This window comes from Ctenopharyngodon idella, chromosome 7 (assembly GCF_019924925.1).
Source record: "Ctenopharyngodon idella isolate HZGC_01 chromosome 7, HZGC01, whole genome shotgun sequence".
NCBI classification, from domain to species: domain Eukaryota; kingdom Metazoa; phylum Chordata; class Actinopteri; order Cypriniformes; family Xenocyprididae; genus Ctenopharyngodon; species Ctenopharyngodon idella.
The window spans coordinates 2,570,028-2,589,356 of NC_067226.1; the positions used below are offsets into that span (position 1 = coordinate 2,570,028).

A 19,329-nucleotide genomic window follows, 5' to 3' on the forward strand; every position below is an offset into this window, starting at 1 on the left:
ATGTTTTACCTTTTATAATTTTTTTCTATAACAGGTCATAATACAAAAAAAGTTAAAGAATCTGCTATTTCACTCATGAGAGTTTTTTTTTTTTTTTTTTTTAAGTATGTCTTGTAGTGAGGGTTAAAAGGGGTTAAATGTTTAAAGTGCTTGGAACAAAAGTTAGAGGACGGAACTATGGTTTATTTCCATGCTTCAGGAGATCATTGACCGTGTTACACATTCAAAGCGGAAGTTGTTGGTACTGCGCAGTGGATGAATGGGGTCGCTGTACATAGTGCACTTCAATAGTATGCACAGAGACGCACAACGCAGTCTATAATACACAAAATGAAGCGACCGGAAAGGATTTATTCATCTCAACATTAACTTAATACACATCATTGAGTGTAATATATTAAAATACATTAGTTGTAACCGTAAATTCATATATACTGCAATTGATATGTGATTTTATTTTTACTGGATGCATCGGGAAGTATTTGCGAAGCTGCAAAACATCTCTATTTTTTAGCCAGCTGTAGTCGTGGTTGTTAAGATGCATTCACATGGGTTGTCTTCATGATCACCAGTTTCATCTCCCTCCATCAGTCTTGATTTCAGCATCAGCAGGTCATCATGAGAATGAGACTGAAGCTGAAGACTGTGTTTGTCATGTACTTCATGGTGTCACTGCTAGGACTCATCTATGCGCTGATGCAGCTGGGTAAGACTTGAATCACTATCATCATTACCTTGTTCATTCAGCCTTGAATCATTCATTGTTAACCATGGCAATGATTCTTCTCTAGGTCAGCGTTGTGACTGCAGAGATCATGACATGTCTAAAGATCAGCAGATCTCTCATCTGCAAACGGAGCTGCGGAAGCTGCAGGAACACGTAAAAACATCGGAACTGAAGAAGACTGATGTTCCCAAAATTTATGTGATAACACCCACATATGCAAGGTATTTAGGCAGCTGCTGCAAGATAACAACAATACAGGAATGTCATTCATTCATAATGTCAACTAGTTTTACTGAAGGAAATGTAAAAGCTTGCAAGGCATCAATAAAATAGTGTTAAAGTTTTTTAAAAGTGTTAATACTCAACAGAGTTAAAGGGGTAGTTCACCCAAAAATGAAAATTCTGTCATCATTTACTCACCCTCAAGTAGTTCCAAACCTGTCTGAATTTCTTTGTTCTGTTGAATACAAAGGAAGATATTTGGAAGAAATTTGCCCCCATATTTACTACCATAGTAGGGAAAATAAATACTATGGTAGTCAATTTGGGGCGATATCTGTTTGGTTACTGACATTCTTCCAAATATCTTCCTTTGAGTTCAGCAGAACAAAGAAATTCATACAGGTGTGGAATTACTTGAGGTAAATGATGACAGAATTTTCATTTTTGGGTGAACTATCCCTTTAAGGCTGGTCTGTGCCTGCTCAAAATTCAGTGTAAAGACACAGTGCCAGATAAAAGCCAGGCTAAATTATGCCTGCTCTGACCCACCTCAACCCCTAGTATCAAATTATACCGTTTTTGCTGTGTAATGCATTAACGGCACCTCTTCTGTGGAAAGAAACCTAAATGCCACTTCAGAAGCACTACGTCAGAAGTATGTACTTCGGTATTGGGGTCACGGTTCGGTACAATTTCGGTATATAGGAAAAATGGTCACACTTTAGTTTGGGGTCCAATTCTCACTATTAACTATGACTTTTGCCTCAGGTAAACCTCTAATTACTGCTTATTAATAGTTAAAAAGGTAGTTGTTAAGTTTAGGTATTGGCTAGGATTTTGGGATGTAGAATAAGGTCATGCAGAATAAGGCATTAATATCTGCTTTATAAGTACTAATAAACAGCTAATATCCTAGTAATATGCAATATCGGGACGGATACATGTACCGTTACACCCCTATAACACAGTCAACTACATGATGTTTACGCCAAGACATTTTTGCAGCATACTGTTAAAAAGAGCCAAGTCAGTGCTCACGTTCCACTGCTCATATTGTTCACCGCAAAAATGCATTCTGCGTGAACAGCCCTAAGCTTTGCAAGACGCAAATACTGTAAACAGTTACATTTTGAATGGTAAACATTCTTAGGGACCGTTCACACAGAACATGTTTTGGACTGACGTATTTGGACATTATGCTTGTGTCTCGTGTGTTTTTCAACACCTTGCTCGTGACACACATTCTAAAAACGTAGCGCTCAAGTTAAAAGAAGTTCTCTAGAACTTTATTCTACTACCCTGCATCTCACCTTCTGGCATTCCACTGCACTGATTTTTCATCGTTCTTTATGTAAACACGCGCAAGATGAAAATTGCGCTCGCATCTTTGTCAGTGTCTTGCGCATGGAATACTAGTACAAAAGGCGGTGCTCAAGTTAAAAGAAGTTCAACTTTTAAAAAGCACATCTCCATACCATGTGCAGTTTTCCATTTCACTTCCCTGCATCTTGTGTTTTTAAATGCAAAAATGCGTTCAGAATGGCCCTTTAGACATTACAGGGATAGTTCACCCAAAAATGAAAATTCTGTCATCATTTACTCACCCTCAAGTTGTTCCAAACGTGTAAACATTTCTTTCTTCTGTTGAACACAAAGAAAGATATTTTGAAGAAAGTTTGTAACCAGGCTGCTTTGGGGCACCACTGACTTCCATAGTAGGAAAAAAAATACTATGGAAGTCAATGGTGCCCCAGAACTGTTCAGCTTCCCACATTCTTTAAAATATCTTCCTTTGTGTTCAACAGAACAAAAAAAATGTATACAGGTTTGGAACAACCTGAGGGTGAGTAAATGATGAACTATCCCTTTAAAATATCTCCAAAATGAGGTTTAATGAAATTTGCATGTTTTTGGATAAGAATAAAAAATCGTTTGAGGAAAGTCACCCTGAACTGTACAGAATTGAATCTCTCTCTTTCTCCCTCTTCATCCTCTCTCCAGACTGGTGCAGAAAGCTGAGCTCACTCGTTTGTCTCACACCTTCCTCCATGTTCCTCAGCTCCACTGGATCGTGGTGGAGGACGCTCCCCAGCCAACTCCGCTTGTCACAGACTTCCTGGCTGCATCTGGATTGACCTACACCCATCTACACAAGCTGACCCCCAAGGACAGGAAGCTCCAGGAAGGTGATCCCAGCTGGCTGAAGCCTCGGGGTGCTGAGCAGAGGAACGAGGGTCTACGCTGGCTCCGGGAGATGGGCGCTGCTGCTGAGGGAAAGGAATCGGCTGCTCTCGAGGAGGCTGTGGTTTACTTTGCTGATGATGACAACACATACAGCCTCCAGCTTTTTGAAGAGGTGAGGTGCTTTTAATGGTTAAATATATGCTACTGTTCAACAGTTTGGGGTTGGTAACATTTTTTTCAATGTTTTTGAAAGTCTCTCATGCTCACCAAGGCTGCATTTATTTGATAAAAAAAGTACAGTAAAAACTGTAATATTGTGAAATTTTATTACAATTTAAAATGACTGTTTTCTATTTTTGTGTTTTAAAATGTAATTTATTCCTGTGATGGATGGCAAAGCTGAATTTTCAGCATCAGCTCCAGTCTTCAGTGTCAAATGATCATTCTAATGTGCTGATTTGGTGCTCAAGAAACATTTATTATTATCAATGTAGAAAACAGTTGTGCTGCTTAATATTTTTGTGGAAACTGTAATACATTTTTTCCAGGATTCTTTGATGAATAGAAAGTTCAGACAAACATAATTCATTTGAAATAGAAATCTTTTGTAATATTATAAAAAGTCTTTACTGTCACTCTTATTTAATGCATTGGTATTGAATAAAAGTATTAATTTCTTTAAAAATCTTACTGATCCTAAACTTTTGAACAGTAGGTTTTACTACCAGTCAAATGTTTGGACACACTTAAATGAATTTAGATTTCTCATGATAATTTGTTCTCTAATGGCTTAAATGTTTCAATAAATGTCTGAAATAAGATTTGTAGAAAAATCTAAACTGTTTCTACAATGATTTTCTTTAAAAAAAATGAAACAAATTATCTTTACCTGAGCTAAAATTGTTTTATCACTACATACTTCCATGTATTATTTCAAAGATTGTAATGACATTTCTAATTAATTCTATTGTTCTGATATGTATAAAATGGTATAAAAAAAATTGGTAGATTTCGATGCAAAACTTCTCCAGATGTAAATGTTTGTTCCAGATGTAATGTTTTGGAGAATTGTAATGAAAACTGAACTTGAGATCATCTCAAGTCATTTAATGGGTGTTTATTGGTTAAACCTCCAGGTGGAGCTGTGCTTGAGGTGGAACAGATGTTTTCCTTTGTAGATATAATCAAAGTCTTATTTACACCAACCCTTCTCAAAACCATGTTGGGTCCTATGGAAATACGGACAGAATGTTTCCTGATTTGTTTCTTTGTCTTTATCTAACACTTTTCTTCCCATTCCCACTCTCCTTCCCTTCATCCTCAGATGCGGTACACATACCGTGTCTCTGTGTGGCCCGTGGGTCTGGTGGGCGGGATGAAGTTTGAGCGGCCCGTGGTAGAGGATGGGAAGGTTGTGCGTTTCCACACTGGCTGGCGCCCCAATCGCCCTTTCCCCATCGACATGGCTGGTTTTGCAGTGTCCCTGAGGTCGGTAATGACCAATCCCGAAGCATGGTTTGATGGTGATGCTCAGATGGGCTTCCTGGAAAGTAGCTTTCTTCAGCACCTGGTTACTATGGACGACCTTGAGCCCAAAGCAGACCTGTGCACCAAGGTAAATCCTTTATTTTGCACCTAGCATTGCTGCATATTAAGATAATGCAACATGAGCTTATTTTATGACTCTTATTTCTTTAAGGTTTTGTTTATTAACACTTATACATTTGCAAATAAAAATAAATTAGTTTGCGTTGTCATGCAGGAACAATAAATTTCTGTTCAACAGAGATTGAGCTGTAAAGTTCTCCAAGAAATGAAACGTTTGTCATCATATCATTCCGACCCCATATTATTTTCTTTTTATATGTGCGAAAGAATGTCAGAGTAGCACTTTTCCATGCAAAGAAAATATTTGCCATAGCTGTTCGTGTTGTGTATATTCAGATTAGTATTTATTAGTGTTATTTTAGTATTATTTTGAATTAGCTTTTATTTTTATATTTCCATTTTAATTTTTAGTCATTTTTATTAGTGTTTTTATTTCTAAACAGTATAAATTTATTTGTATTTCAGTTATAGTTTGTTTTATTTCAATTAGTAATTTTATCATTTCAACTTCAGATAGTTGCCAAAGCAACATTTCTAATTTTCCTGTAATTCATGTAATGGGTAAGGGTTAGTTCACCCAAAAATGAAAATTCTGTCATTAATTACTCACCTTCATGTCGTTCCACACCCGCAAGACCTTTATTCATCTTCGGAACACAAATCAGATATTTTGATGAAATCCAAGAGGTATATGACTCTTCCATAGACAGAAATTTAACCGACACTTTCAAGGTCCAGAAAGGTACTAAAGACATTGTTAAAACAGTCGACGTGACTGCAGTGGTTCGACCTTAATTTTATGAAGTGACAAGAATACTTTATGTGCGCAAAAACAAAACAAAAATAACAACTTTATTCAACAATCTCTTCTCTTCCCTGTCATTATCCTTATGCAGTTGCCACAGTAAGCACAGTGAAGGCTTCCGTGTTTACGTCCGAATGCCGGCTCAGTATTGGCCAAAGCTGCACACGTGAGCAGCACGACACGTGTGTGATGCTGATGCAGGAGCCGGCCAATAATGAGTCAGCGTTCTGACGTAGAACCTGGAAGCGCTGGACGTAAACAACATATGAGAATGATACAGAAGATATTGTTGAATAAAGTCGTTATTATTGTTTTGTTTTTGTGCACAAAAAGTATTCTTGTCACTTCATAAAATTAAGGTTGAACCACTGCAGTCACGTCGACTTTTATAACAATGTCTTTATTACCTTTTTGGACCTTGAAATTGTCGGTTAAATTGCTGTCTATAAACGAGTCATATACCTCTCGGATTTCATTAAAAATATCTTAATTTGTGTTCAGAAGATAAACGAAGGTTTTACGGGTGTGGAACGACATGAGGGTGAGTAATTAATGACAGAATTTTCATTTTTGGGTGAACTAACCCTCTAAGGTAAGATCTTACGGATTTATGAATGAACCAGTCTGCTGACATTCACTTCCAACATTACAATGCTCATGATAACTTTCATTAACTCTACAATAAGTAAATCTACTTCACTAGCTAATTACTCTTCAACAGCGATGCCATAGAAATATACAGAGCTACCGCAAAAACAGAAGCTCAAACACAATATTCTAAAGATGACTGCGCGCTTGATTCTTTGGAGCATAAGGTCTATAACGACACTGCTTACCACATTATGGTCAGTCATGTGACATGCAAGAACCTAATTAGATTTGAGAGCTACAGTCTTGTAGACTGTAGAAAATCCACAAGGAATCCACTTTCATTGGAATCAGGGTTGCGCATTTAGAAATCAGTTAAAAATTATTTTAAATTCCAGTTTACCTTCTGAATCCCATGACCTGCTTTTCTCAATTGTTATTCAGTGATTTACACTGTTAACTCCAATTCAAATTCCTGTGTGGAGAATTCATTTTAAATTCCAACTCACAAATTAAAAGTGAGCCAAATCTTGCCTCACCCTTTTTGAAATGGCATGAGGGTGAGTAAACGATGCTTTTTTGGGTCAACTATTTCATATTGAAATGATTTTCCTCTTGCTCAGGTGCTGGTGTGGCACACCCGAACTGAGAAGCCAAAGATGAAGAGGGAAGACGCTTTGCAAAAGCAAGGGTTGGGTTCAGATCCGGATGTGGAGGTGTGAGCACCACCTCATCAGAACATGCCTGAACTTCACCAAACATCCACACTTCCATTGTGCCAAACAGATTCCCTTATTTAAATGGCAAGAGGTAAATTGCAATGTACTGAAGACACTACTGTAAGTGTGATTTCTGAGCCGCACACAAAAGACATAAGGTGATGAGTGCAGGTGAATGTAGGGATAAAAAGTCACAAAGAAAACTGCAGACTAAAAGGAAATGGATTGCTATAAATCATCATGCACCCCATAAACCATACTCATCACCTGTTCACTTGAACAATATTTAAAGGGAATTGTACATATGGTATCAGTAATTAAGATGAGCTTGTATTTATATATTAGAAACACACTTGTTTAAAGCGTGAGGTTTGCTTGGAATATATTTATTATAATGTAAACTCATTATGTCTATGCTGTCCATGTCTTTGTCATTCTAGGCATACTTGTCTTATGTCTTGATATAAAGACAATTTTTTTTTCTTTGATAGGTGGAGGATATAAATAGGTCAGATACGGTGTCTATATATGCCATTAATAATCTCTCTTGAATCACAATGGTGTGATTATTTTATAATCCAGTGACGTTGTGTACGTGGCACTGGTAAAGCTTCAGGTGACACGGTGTAAAGTACAGATGATGTCAATTGACCCTGTGAAACAACAAAGAGTGAAAGTATTTACAGAATGCGAGAACATTTCGAGTTCTTATGCACATCATCATAATGGTGGCAATGTAAAAATGTAGATAGCTGAATGTAGCAGATAAATTCAATTTAAGGTCAGTTTGTCATTCCATGTGCTGGCGAAGTTTTCTGTTTTATGCTTTAGAGGTCTACCTGTTTCACTGAATCCAAATGTAAATAATGTAAGAATGTAAAGATGTCAATCAAGATGTGCAAAATGCTGAATTAAAGTATTGTCTCCCTTCCAGTTCATGAGTTGGTCACCTCATAGGAAGTTCAACTGCAACATTGGGGAATTGATTTTTAACAATAACTTATAAACCATTAAAGAAAGTTCTACTCTAAGCTACAAGGTTGTTAATCAATTGCATATGCTTTTGTTGAAGCAATCAGCCTGCATTATTTCAGCTTATTTTAAATATTTGTGTTTAACAGCAGAATTCCTGGTGAAAAACTACTTAACTGCAAAGGAATCTCCACCAATCAGAGAATCGCGACAAGCAAACCATGCCAAAAGAACTCTTTAGTGCACAACAGCTCTCATGAATCACAGTGAATGACGTAATAGAGTCTCCCTACACTATCAAACTAACTAAATATTTATATAAATGCACATTTTGCAATGTTTTTTTCCAAATATATATATATATTTTTTTAGCTTAAAGGGTTAGTTCACCCAAAAATGAAATTTCTGTCATTACTCAACCTCATGTCGTTCCAAACCTGTAAGACCTTCATTCATCTTTGGAACACAAATTAAGATATTTTTGATGAAATCCAAGAGGTTTTTTATCCCCCACAGAAAGCAATGTAATTTACGTTTTGTTTTTGCACGCAAAAAGTATTCTTGTCGCTTCATAACATTAGGTTGAACCACTGTAGTCACATTGACTATTTAAATGATGTCTTTACTACTTTTCTGGACCATGAATGACGGTAATTACATCGCTTTCTGTGGGGGATAAGAAAACCTTGGATTACATCAATGGAATGACAAGAATCTATTGATCTAATTTGAACTTTTCAAAACCTTCAAACAAGGCTTTGTCAAGCCATCACTCAAAGTTTGTCTTGACTTTTTAACCTACCTCGATTTAAATCTAATTTCACTTCTGCATTCTGTAGTTAAAATTCAATTCAAATTCTGGAGTTTAAAAAGCATTCTAAATTTATTTCTGAGTGGTGAACAACCCTGATGTCAAGGCCCCTTGAAGCATCACATGGTGTTCAAACACCACCTGTTATGTCATGACTCTCTCGCTGTAAACAAAAGAAGATTTTTTTTCTAAGATGTTTTTGAATAGCATGCAGGTGTTACTAATCTGAAGCCCTCTTGAACAGACAAATGCATCCTAACCTTTTCACGAGTTTGCTGTCTGTTTTCAACAGCTATATCTATGGATATGTTTCCACATGTGCCCCAGAAACCACAAGGATTAAATAAGCAGGCAGTAAACTCCCTATTTTCAATGATTCAACATTACTACAGCATCCTGTGCCCTCTTAACCAAACACACAAGGGCATTCACATCTGTGAAACAGCTGTTTCTGAATATCCTAGGGGACCATTGCCACTGGGCAATGACCTTAACTCTTCTTCAGTTTTCTATCTGGAAGCACAAGGATAGATGATTCTTCAAATGACAACTGTTGTTTAAACTATTTTAAAGAACACAATGAGACCCAAAGACAGTTATTTAGACATCACTCCGACGTACAATTACATGCGAATACCCACGTCTACATGCACTTTCTTAAGTATTACCCTGTAGCAGTCTTAAATGCCACACCTAGTGTTTCCAGGCATGTATTCATTCCCTTTTCAACTCTTTCCATCACTGTCACTTTTGTATTTTGAGCTCCCTTGGCCCTATTTTACCCTGTTTATTTATTCCAACATGGTTTTGAGGCTGAAAAACTTTTGGGAATTGGGAATGGTGTGTTATGAGTGTGTGTTCTGTACAGTGAGAGTTTATTGGAGTAGCATTCCTTTTGGAAATGAAAATCCCTGACCGTACATCATGTTCCCACCCAGTGAATAATCCCTAAAACACATTTAAGAGCCCTGCTGAGGTGAGTCAGTCCCTTTGATAATGGTTCTCAGCAACACTTACACTTACAACTTTATAACTTATGCAGTAAAAGTTTCATACTGTTTATGTATTTAGATCTTGGTTGGCTGATACTTACTATTTTGTAGTTTTTGTAGGCTGCTTTTCTTCTTCAGTTAATTAAATGAAACAGAAACCCAGAGAGAGGGAGAGGGAGAGGGAGAGGAATTAATGTGCTTGAATGACGACAGGTTCAGACAGTGTGACGATTGTATGTGTCAGATTAAGGTGAGTTTGGGCCCAGAACATAGAGAGCGAGTGAGAGAAGAGTCACGCGAACACAGCCAGCAGGTAAGTCGCTCAAACTTGAATGCTCTTGTATGCTATCTGTACGTTTATTGTTATTAATCTTTTTTTTCTGTCATTTTATATGTGTTTATGCATGTTCTTTTTCTTTAAAATGGTTTGATTTAAGCGTATTGTGAAGCTTGATCTTGGGAAAGGCTATTATAGTTTACACATAAGAATAAGAAAATAAGATGAAGAAATGTTGTGTGTGTGTGTGTATATATATATATATATATATGTTTACAATATATATATATATATATAGGAAAATACAGATTTTTCTTCTTTTATTTGTGCAAACTATCATTTAGAATACCACATTATATATACCCTGACATGGTTAACTCTGAACACTGAAGTTAGTCAATTCCTTTTCTTCTAAACAAAAGGCTTCTAGAGAAAACAGCTTGAATTATATGTAAATAAGACCCCTTCAAACCAGCATTGAGAATATGAGAAAATAGCACCATTTCCAGAGTTTAAGTCTTTAGCACGGCCTGTAAATTATTTTCTCGATTTATATGATTTGACATACTCTATATATAAGTTAAAGGCTTTACTAAAATGTGTGTGGTCAAATACTGTATAATAGCTCTTTATCTCATAGTCCATTTCTTTTTGTATGAATAATATAAAAAATTGTGCAGTAATGACTTTAAATCTCTGTGCAGTATGACGTATTTGTGAGTGATATTGAGTCACAGTCATCTGTCTTGGCACCAGCTGCAGTTCCAGCAAACCAACTGGAGTCAAAGTCAATGATAGACTGGAGCTCATCTTATCAAAAAGTCATAAAGCAGAGGGTAGTCTGCCAGTTTAGGAGACACACTGTCCCTAAATAGGAACTTACTGATACGCTGTATACACACAGAATGAACTTTGAACAGTGTGCCTATGATGACATGACTGATAAACACTCATTACTGTGGGATGGAGGGGAAAGATAAACCTCGGGCCATGTAGACTTCATTTCGACAGTAGCCTCGAGGAAGCCTGCTACTGCTCTTCTTCTTCCTCTTCTTCTTTTGTTTAATTATGTAAGGAATGTTGCAGAACAATTGTCTGTAGGCTAACTTCTCCATGACAAATATATGTCTGATCTCTTCCCAACATTTTCAACAGATGACCACTATTACACGTCAAAGTCACATGTTTCCTTCTTCCTTCCTTCCTCTTTAGATTGCAAAGCTTGGATTAACATCTCTCAAGACCATGACTATCGGCAAGAGCTCCAAAAAGAACAAGGCCCCTCGTTCTCCTCCTTTCCTGGACAAGGCTAATGGATTCTATGGGCGCTTGGATGACACGTTTGGAGACGATGTACAGTTGGAGGGAGAAACCACAGAAGAGCAGATTGCAGCCTTGAACCGGACCAGCCAAGACAATGGGACAGTTCCAGGTTGGATAGAAGAGGATGACCATGTGGTTGATTTTAACCAGGGTATGATGGATGATGATGGGACCACTTTACTGAAGAGAAAGCCCAGCAGACTAAGTCTCCGCTGGAGCAGGATGAGCTCCAGGAAGGCAAAATATGACAAATTTTCCTCACACAAAGGACCGGGTAATGAGACCAACAAATCCACCTCTGTAGATTTAAACCCAGAAGTGCCACCAACAACTCAAACCCCTGAAAACAGTGGAGAACCAGAACCAACAATGGTCCATTTCTCTGCGAGGGAACATGCTGATGACCAGATTCTGATATCAGGGAAGAAGGAAGGAGATGGGGAATTTGAAGACACAAGAAAAGAGAAGAAGACAGAAGGCAATTTGAATGGAGAGGCAATGGAAATTGTAAAGAGGAACACTCTCAAGAATTATCGCAAGGTAAGATTTAGCTCTTAATTAGTAGGCTATTGGGAACTTATAACCGGCTCTGAATAAGAATTTAAAAAAATACCGGAAACGGAATTGAATTACGTTCGGTCTTGCGTTCATTATTCGATGCGGACGGAATTCCGTACTAAAATACCCTGACAGAGATCCCAACTTGTTCAGCGGTGCCGCAACACTGCTACGGTTCTTTTTAGTGAATAAAAAAAAACATCTTAAATTGAACTAATGACTCTAAAGAATCGATTCTTGTTAGTGAATCGAACACAACAACGTGAAACTTAAAGTTGAATGATTGGTTGTATTCCTACATATAACAACGTGTAGATAAATATACAAATTATGCGTTTGCTCAGTAGTATTTCATAAATATTGGAAAAATATGTTTCTATATCTTTGTTTGTAGCCTGTAGTTGTTAAGGAAAAATATAGGATAGCATTATCCGTCACTTGAGTAGGCAGGGTCATGGTTATTCCGTAAGGGAAAATATTTTGGAGAGGCATCTGGGGTAAAGTTCCTTTTTCTGCATTGTGCAGAAATAAAAGCAGCCTGTTGAGTTCTGCCGGAGTCCATCAACCCATAAATGTTTATAATTTCTGCAATAGCATGGTTGTCTCTGCTTTATCCACTCTAGCTAAGCACTAATAGTATAGTGTAGTAATAGTACTTCATGTGTATCCTTACCCTCACCCCAACCCCCTTGATTAATTAGTCAGTTTCTTGATCCATCTGTTATGTCACTATCTGTTTGCACTTATATATGGTCAAAGGAAAGAAGCAATCAATACAGGGACAACAACTCTTTTCAGTCATATGCAAGGTGACATTGTTTGGAGGAACATCTGCAAATAACCAAACGACCCTGTCACTTCACCTACATTCCATGTCCCTTAGTTTAGTCGATAAAGGCACATTCTTTCTCTTTCAGAGCAATGACCCTTTAGAAGTGACCAAACTTCTTCCTAATTAACAATGATGCGTGTTCATATTATTTAAAGGATATTGTTTTCTGTGATAAATTGACTTTATCGTTTATTTCTCTTTTAGGCCATGGACAGAGCTTTCCGTCGAGGATGGGAGACTTTCGTTGCCAATCTGTACAGTGTGACACTGACACCCATATCATCAACCTCTTCTTCATCCACACTATCAGACAAAACTGAATTGAGCAGGAATCGTGTTTTAGCAGAATTCAGATCATGAAAAGAATGACCTGTATATATTTTCAAATTGATGAATAATTTCATTTATTAATTTAAATGTGCTCAGATATTTAATATGCATTGTTGTTTTCTGCATAAAACTGATAGCTGCTGATCTTGTTTTAAAATGATCATTATGTAACCTGACATGAGAGGTCAATATTTGAACTTTTTATCAGTGTATGAATTTGTTATCACAGCACTAACTAATGAGGCGTGTACCTGATCTTTGTTCCCTCGTAAGGAAACAAGAGGCCAATGGTATTAAATGTCTCTTTTTTTGATGCGATAATGTTTTTGAGCTGTGAACAGAAGCAGAGTTTCTGTACTTTGGCCATGAAAATGTATTCTTCCAGGCTATGTACCAAAGGGTTAACTCTTAAAAACGAATCTGGGAGCTCAAAGATTAAAAAAAAAAAAAGTCATCAAAAGGGACAGCATCACTGGCAGTGAAGTAAATAACTGAGCCATAAGATGGAGTGAAGATGGCTTTTGTGTTCTGTAGACTTATTTATCTTCTGTATCTTACCCACCATTTCCTAATGTCACATAGGTGAAATTAGGTTTTTTTTTTTGTGTGTGTGTGTGTGTGTGTGTGTGTGTGAAATGTCTTGTTTTATCTGGGTTGTGACATTAAATAAATGTTAATAAAAAAGGAAAAGTGAAAAAAACTCAATTTGCTTAAAACTTAATTGATTCTGTTCTATCGTACAAAAGTATTGTTTTGAAAAGAATGGTATATGCTATTCTTTACACAGAAAAATAGTCAAGAAATAAATGTTTAACAATGTGGTTGATATGGTTCATTCATCACACTAGAAATGGAAGGTCAAATCAGATACATTTCATTGTGGGATGAGCCTACTATATCCCATGCAGTGTGCTCTATTTAATACTGGACATTTGACTAATGGGGTGGGTCATCTGGGTATTCGATGCATACAGAAAATGAGCATATGCACTGTATACATGCTACATATAGATATAGACTGGCCCTCTATGTGTTTATTTCAGCATGGTTTTTGTGTGGGGTCAAAATGCCCCTAGGCATGCATCACCGATTGGGTAAAAATATTTACAGACATTTTGAAACTCTGTAACGCAAGATGTGGATGTTTAGGAATTCTTCTAATAAATACAATTAGTATATTTTTCAGAGATGTCAAAGTAGCTTTGGGGTCAATTTGACCCCCAGACATTACAGAAGGGTTAGACTAGAGTGAGCATTGCTATTTCCAAGTCTAATGTACTATTGCATCGGTGCCTATATGAATGCCATCTAGTGGAAAATGTGAAGCTTGAAAAAAAAAAAAAAAAAAAAGAGAGTTATGATTTTCATCTACTTTACAAACTATCATGGAACAAAGCGCACTAGTTCTACACCTATACTTATGTGCTAGTACTACTCATACGTGTGTTATACGCTCAAATTAGTACATTGTTTAGCCTCTCAGCGTCTCATCTGCTGCATTTATTATTTTGCAATTCAGAATGTGTATTATGTGCACAAGAATTAACATCATTTTCATCTACATTTTGTGCCGTTATAGTTTATCTATTTGTTTAATTTTAATGCACAAGCAAAAATGTATGCTGGCGCTTTTAATATAATCCAGTAACCTTATTGGTTGTTGTAAAATGGGCGTGGATTTCACATGTGACAATAATAAAAAGCGACGAGACCTTCGTTTCGTCCATTTTGCTGCAGCTTCATCATTGGTAAGGTGTTTAGTTCTTCTTTTGTTAACTGAAGGGTAGTTGTTTTATGTCTTTTTTTTTTTTTTAATCTCCCTTTTCTACAGAGGACCTAATTTATAAATGATCCCTTATTCTTTGTTAGTATGTATTTAAAGGTTTATTTCTGTACAGAGGCCTTTAGCAGACAACTGCCGGGTGTTTGCATTGCAATCCATTCCCTCGTGAGCCTCTGAACTGTATCTGAAGCCATCCTGGCTCACTTATTACTATTATTTAAAGTTTTACCATTTTTACCAAAGTTTACTTGTTGCCATATCGCAATTACCGCATATTTGCTATTGGTTTGCTTTTTTCGACTTTGGAGAGATCTCTCAATGATGATAATCTTCACAGACCTGTACTGAAACACTGTGATTGGATCTTTATTTATCTGAAGAGAGATTAAACTGAATTTCGCATGTTTTGCGTTTGAGTTGTATTAGTAAGTCTTGCGTGTTCTGGAAGTTTCGTATGGAGACACGTGTCTCAACTACGTTTTTCTTTTGCAGCCATGACCGCGACGAGCACGAAGTCCCTGGGATCATGGGATGGTAAGTTCTGTTGTAGGTACATTTCCTAAAACATGCTTAGTTAGAGAGACAGATATTGTTGACCATTTCATGTATTTTGGCCAGTTTCTAATTTGAATGAGTAGTATTAAAGATCTGCAAAATATTACGTCAAAGAGCCTTGCTTATGAGTGAACAGTATATTTGCATTATTGGATGTGTTTTAGAGCAAATTAGCACTCATGTGGACCTGATTTTAAGGAATTCAATTAAGTTATGTAGTTTATTCCAACAGATTATTCGTCCATGTTTTATAACTTTATGCATAATGATAAGTGACTTAAATTTGAAGGAGAGCTTAAATGACAAGTGATATAGGATTCTATTAGGACGGTTTAGACTTTATTTCTTTCCACCACACCAAGAAGTAACTGCATCCTTTGTGCTGAGTGCATGCATTTAGGCATCCAGTGCTACTGTGATGGCTTTTGAATTCTCTCTTCCTGAATTGCTTTGATGTAAATGTTCTAAGCTGAGTAGCATTGGACATCAAACATTGCTAAGTGGTTCTTTTGTTTTAGTGTTTGTGAATGCAGGCTCTTATAAAGAAACATTTGTTTTTGCAGGTTCCATACATTTTGCTGGGATGAGGCAGAGGCCTGTTAAATTCAAGGTATATTTTCAAGTATTTCCTTTTAAATGATTACAAAGACAAGCATATATCTGATTTGCAGTGACGTTTGCCTTTTTATTCTGATGTGTATGAGGTGAGTTCAGTATAATTTGGCCTACTTCCCTATTGAAATCTAAGAGCTTAAATATGAGATGATCCACTGTTCTATTAGTGTTTAGACACCCACACCCAAGAAGTTACTGCTGAGTGCATACATTTAGGCACCCAGTACTACGACTTTTGAATTCTTCTGTATTATGATTTAACTGTTCTTAACTGAGTAGCATTGGACATCACACATCGCCAAGTGTTTGTTAGTTTTAGCGTTGCTTGTGAATGCAGGCTCTTGTAAAAAAGCATGTTTTTGCAGTTTCTATGCAGTCTGCTGGGATGAGGCAGAGGACTGTTAAATTAAGGTAAGTTTACGTATTAAAGGTCCTTTTTTATTTTAGGATAAACATTTAAATGATGATTTTAAGACAAGCATATATCTGAATAACCATGATGTATGCCTTTTTATTCTGACAATGTAAATGGCTCGAGTTAAGTCATCACTTCCTTGTTGCAGATCTTTTTTTAAAAAAAAAAATTGTTCTTTTAAGGTTGCCTGCACATGAACTTGGAGTGCATGATGTCCATAGATGCTGTATTGGTAGGTTTTTTTTTTTTTTTTTTTTTTCCAAAATCAAATTTTAATTAGCTTAAATTCTGCGTTGTCTGAAATGATTAAGATTTTACAACACAACTGGACGACAGATTTGTCATATGGCATTCTAGTCACCAAAGTCTGATCGGACCATATGACTTCAATGCTGCTTTTTGAACCATATCGATTGATTTGTGCTTACAGTGTCTGTTATCTATCTAGGTGGTTCCCACTTTTGTCCTGGTGGCAATAGTGTGGTTGTCGTCATGTTCAGGTGAGCTTTATTTTTGAAGTGGTGTTTGCTTGAATCATCTGAGAGGATGAACGGTTTATACCGTTTAATATGTGGACGGCATTATTGCTCCATGGCATTATAGTCACCAAAGCACTGATCAGACCATGTTTAACATGGTGATTTTGTTTCTCTGTAGTGTAAATATTAAGTCAAAACCTTTTTGTGTTTAGGTATCATCTGCACAAAATGACCTAACCAAGGACTGGTATCTTTCAAAGGTAATTGTATTGTTTTAACATATAGCATTTCGTGCGATCTCTGTGATGAAGATACTTAGCTCACTTTGAACCCATGTGAAAAGTAACGAACAACTGAGAGATTGATGGATTTTGTAACTATACTAATATTGTGTGAACATGTCTGACATCGCCCCTTTTTTTTTTTTTTTTTTTTTTTTTTTTGTTGCTCTACAGGACTATTTGTCCAACACTGTCAAGTCCTTTAGTGGTACCAGGTAAGGTTGCTTGCTGTTCCCATGTGCTTATTAATATTCAGTCCCTCTGTAACTAATGATGATTTACTTTGGAATCTCGTTCGTCTGAAATCCTGTTGATAAATCTTATTACTGATGTTACACTACATGTTATCTATATTTTGGGTGGTTTTATGCATCAAATAACGCCCAGGTTTGTTTTTGCTCCTGAAAGGTTGCACACCTGAAGTCTTTAACAGGTAAGAATGTGCCATCTATATTAAATCCCATTACAAATTCTCTAAGTTGCACCTTTCAATACTCAATTTGCTCTGTAACCTATGATGATTTTTGTAGTCTCGTTCGTCTGAAGTTCTGCTGATAAACTAACATACTGACGTTACAGAACTAGTATTGGTGTGTCTGCACTTGTGTGTAATATCCATCTGAAGGGTTTTTTTTTTTTTTTTTTTTTTTTTTAAACCAGTAGGTGCTGCCTGACATGAAGTCATCCAAAAAATGGGTAAGAATTCAATCCCAAATATGAAATGTGGCAAACCCGTTGTCCTTTTATGATGTAACTTGCGCACGTCTTACGCCTTGTGTCAATGCCAGAACCTGAAAAGGTGAACCCACTGGCGTTACCTTGGCAATAAGGGGATGATCCGTTGGGGTTACCAACAGTCTGAGAAGGACTAGTTTTAGTGTAGAGGAACTCTTTCCTTTTGTGCCAACTAATTTTGTTTCTTGAATTTTATGCAGGACTACAGTGGCAGTTCTGTGCCTACCCTTGGGAAGTTCTGTACCCACTTCATACTGAAGATGGTATGTGCTTCCCTGTATTTTTGACTTGAATTAACTTATTGAACAAGTAGGTGTGATGACATGAGATTACCGCCCCAGTCTGATTTATCTGACTGAATGGTACCCCTCTGACCTCAGTAATTGGCTTTACTTTAAATTTGTACTTGTGAAACTTCATTTAAAGCAAGTCTTTCTCTTTTGTCCCTCAGGTGGTTCCATGACTGGCTGATTTAAGGATCTTGTCCTGTGTGCCCAGGTACCTAAAATGCATATTTATATCCATTAGTATGGATGTGATGAGTTGATTACCGCCCCAGGCTGAAAAGTCATGAGTGATTGGTAACCCCTCTGATCCATACTTCATATTTGTCTTAACTTTTTTTTTTTTTTTTTTTTTTTTTTTTTTTTCTTGTGCTTTAACTGTTGCTACTGTCCTTCCAGGTTGCCCCTGTTGTAACTTGATGCCGGTGTTTTGTTGACCTTTTTTTTTTAAAGGTTTGTGGTTTCATTGTTTGAGTTCATTCATTTTCTTTTTAACTGATGACTTCATATCGCCCCAGTCTGATGTGTCATGACTGATTGATAACTCTGATAAATGTAATGAGTCAAAGGTACTGGTTTAAGAAACTGACTTGTACTGACCTCCCCTATTTTCCCCCTTTTCTCCCAGGTCACTTAAATAGTATCTGGGGAGAAGTTCAATTGTGGATGAAACCTTGATTTGTTGGCTCCTGTAGTATGCTGAACTGTGGGGTTTTTTTTTTTTTTTTTTTTCTCCTCCTCCCCCAACTTTACTTGTAATAAAGTCAACTTAATGTATTACTGCTTTTTGGGAAGTGTCCCCTCTACATGTTGACATTAAGTAGTTTGCTAAATAAATGGACTTGCTGAATTTCAAACTAGTCTACATGTTTGTACCAGGTTGTTTGTGGGTTTTTTTTTTTTTTTTTTTCTTCAGTTAACTAAATTGAAAGGTGACACCTTTTTACAGTAAGGTCAGTTCACTAATGCTTTAGGCAACATGAACCAGCAATAGGATATTTAGTAAAATACACAAGTACTATCATTACACATGGATTATTTAACTAGATAATGCTGGTATGTAGAGGTTTAACCTTTACAGTACATGGAAAAGTTTTTGGGGTAACACTTTACAATAAGGTTCATTAGTTAACATGAAATAACTGCACTTATACAGCATTTTATTAATCTTAATGTTAACAAAATTAGTAAATGCTGAAATTAACAGTTAATGCACTGTTATCTAACATTAAAC

At 36.7% G+C, this 19,329-nt stretch overlaps 2 protein-coding genes and 6 non-coding genes across 13 annotated transcripts; all 8 read left to right on the top strand.

The window, feature by feature from the left end:
• The first annotated feature begins 213 nt into the window (after positions 1–213).
• On the top strand, positions 214–7,786 carry b3gat3 (beta-1,3-glucuronyltransferase 3 (glucuronosyltransferase I)). Its single transcript, XM_051900883.1, has 6 exons — positions 214–389; positions 592–706; positions 792–948; positions 2,951–3,305; positions 4,458–4,748; positions 6,758–7,786. Exons 2-6 carry the CDS (start codon positions 619–621, stop codon positions 6,854–6,856), a joined length of 990 nt encoding a protein of 329 aa, XP_051756843.1. The 5' UTR covers positions 214–389; positions 592–618; the 3' UTR covers positions 6,857–7,786.
• Positions 7,787–9,793: 2,007 nt separating this feature from the next.
• sb:cb1058 (uncharacterized protein LOC394209 homolog) lies at positions 9,794–18,952 on the top strand. 6 transcript variants are annotated; one of them, XM_051900885.1, is made up of 16 exons: positions 9,794–9,941; positions 11,118–11,768; positions 12,823–14,696; positions 15,224–15,265; positions 15,850–15,896; positions 16,267–16,312; positions 16,499–16,548; positions 16,765–16,816; positions 17,008–17,055; positions 17,251–17,291; positions 17,485–17,509; positions 17,737–17,772; positions 18,012–18,074; positions 18,263–18,309; positions 18,495–18,548; positions 18,724–18,952. In XM_051900885.1, exons 1-3 carry the CDS (start codon positions 9,822–9,824, stop codon positions 12,976–12,978), a joined length of 927 nt encoding a protein of 308 aa, XP_051756845.1. In that variant the 5' UTR covers positions 9,794–9,821; the 3' UTR covers positions 12,979–14,696; positions 15,224–15,265; positions 15,850–15,896; positions 16,267–16,312; positions 16,499–16,548; positions 16,765–16,816; positions 17,008–17,055; positions 17,251–17,291; positions 17,485–17,509; positions 17,737–17,772; positions 18,012–18,074; positions 18,263–18,309; positions 18,495–18,548; positions 18,724–18,952. The 6 variants fall into 6 exon arrangements, with proteins under 6 accessions (XP_051756845.1, XP_051756847.1, XP_051756844.1 ...); XM_051900887.1 differs by having other exon boundaries at positions 17,740–17,772; XM_051900884.1 differs by having other exon boundaries at positions 18,495–18,952.
• Positions 17,093–17,157, top strand: LOC127516871 (small nucleolar RNA SNORD29). The gene has a single exon (XR_007931116.1). It is a non-coding gene; the product is annotated as a small nucleolar RNA SNORD29 (small nucleolar RNA).
• Positions 17,343–17,411, top strand: LOC127516872 (small nucleolar RNA SNORD30). The gene has a single exon (XR_007931117.1). It is a non-coding gene; the product is annotated as a small nucleolar RNA SNORD30 (small nucleolar RNA).
• LOC127516877 (small nucleolar RNA SNORD22) lies at positions 17,817–17,943 on the top strand. The gene has a single exon (XR_007931121.1). It is a non-coding gene; the product is annotated as a small nucleolar RNA SNORD22 (small nucleolar RNA).
• LOC127516874 (small nucleolar RNA SNORD31) lies at positions 18,120–18,191 on the top strand. The gene has a single exon (XR_007931119.1). It is a non-coding gene; the product is annotated as a small nucleolar RNA SNORD31 (small nucleolar RNA).
• On the top strand, positions 18,340–18,411 carry LOC127516873 (small nucleolar RNA SNORD31). The gene has a single exon (XR_007931118.1). It is a non-coding gene; the product is annotated as a small nucleolar RNA SNORD31 (small nucleolar RNA).
• Positions 18,584–18,651, top strand: LOC127516876 (small nucleolar RNA SNORD31). The gene has a single exon (XR_007931120.1). It is a non-coding gene; the product is annotated as a small nucleolar RNA SNORD31 (small nucleolar RNA).
• Positions 18,953–19,329: the final 377 nt, after the last annotated feature.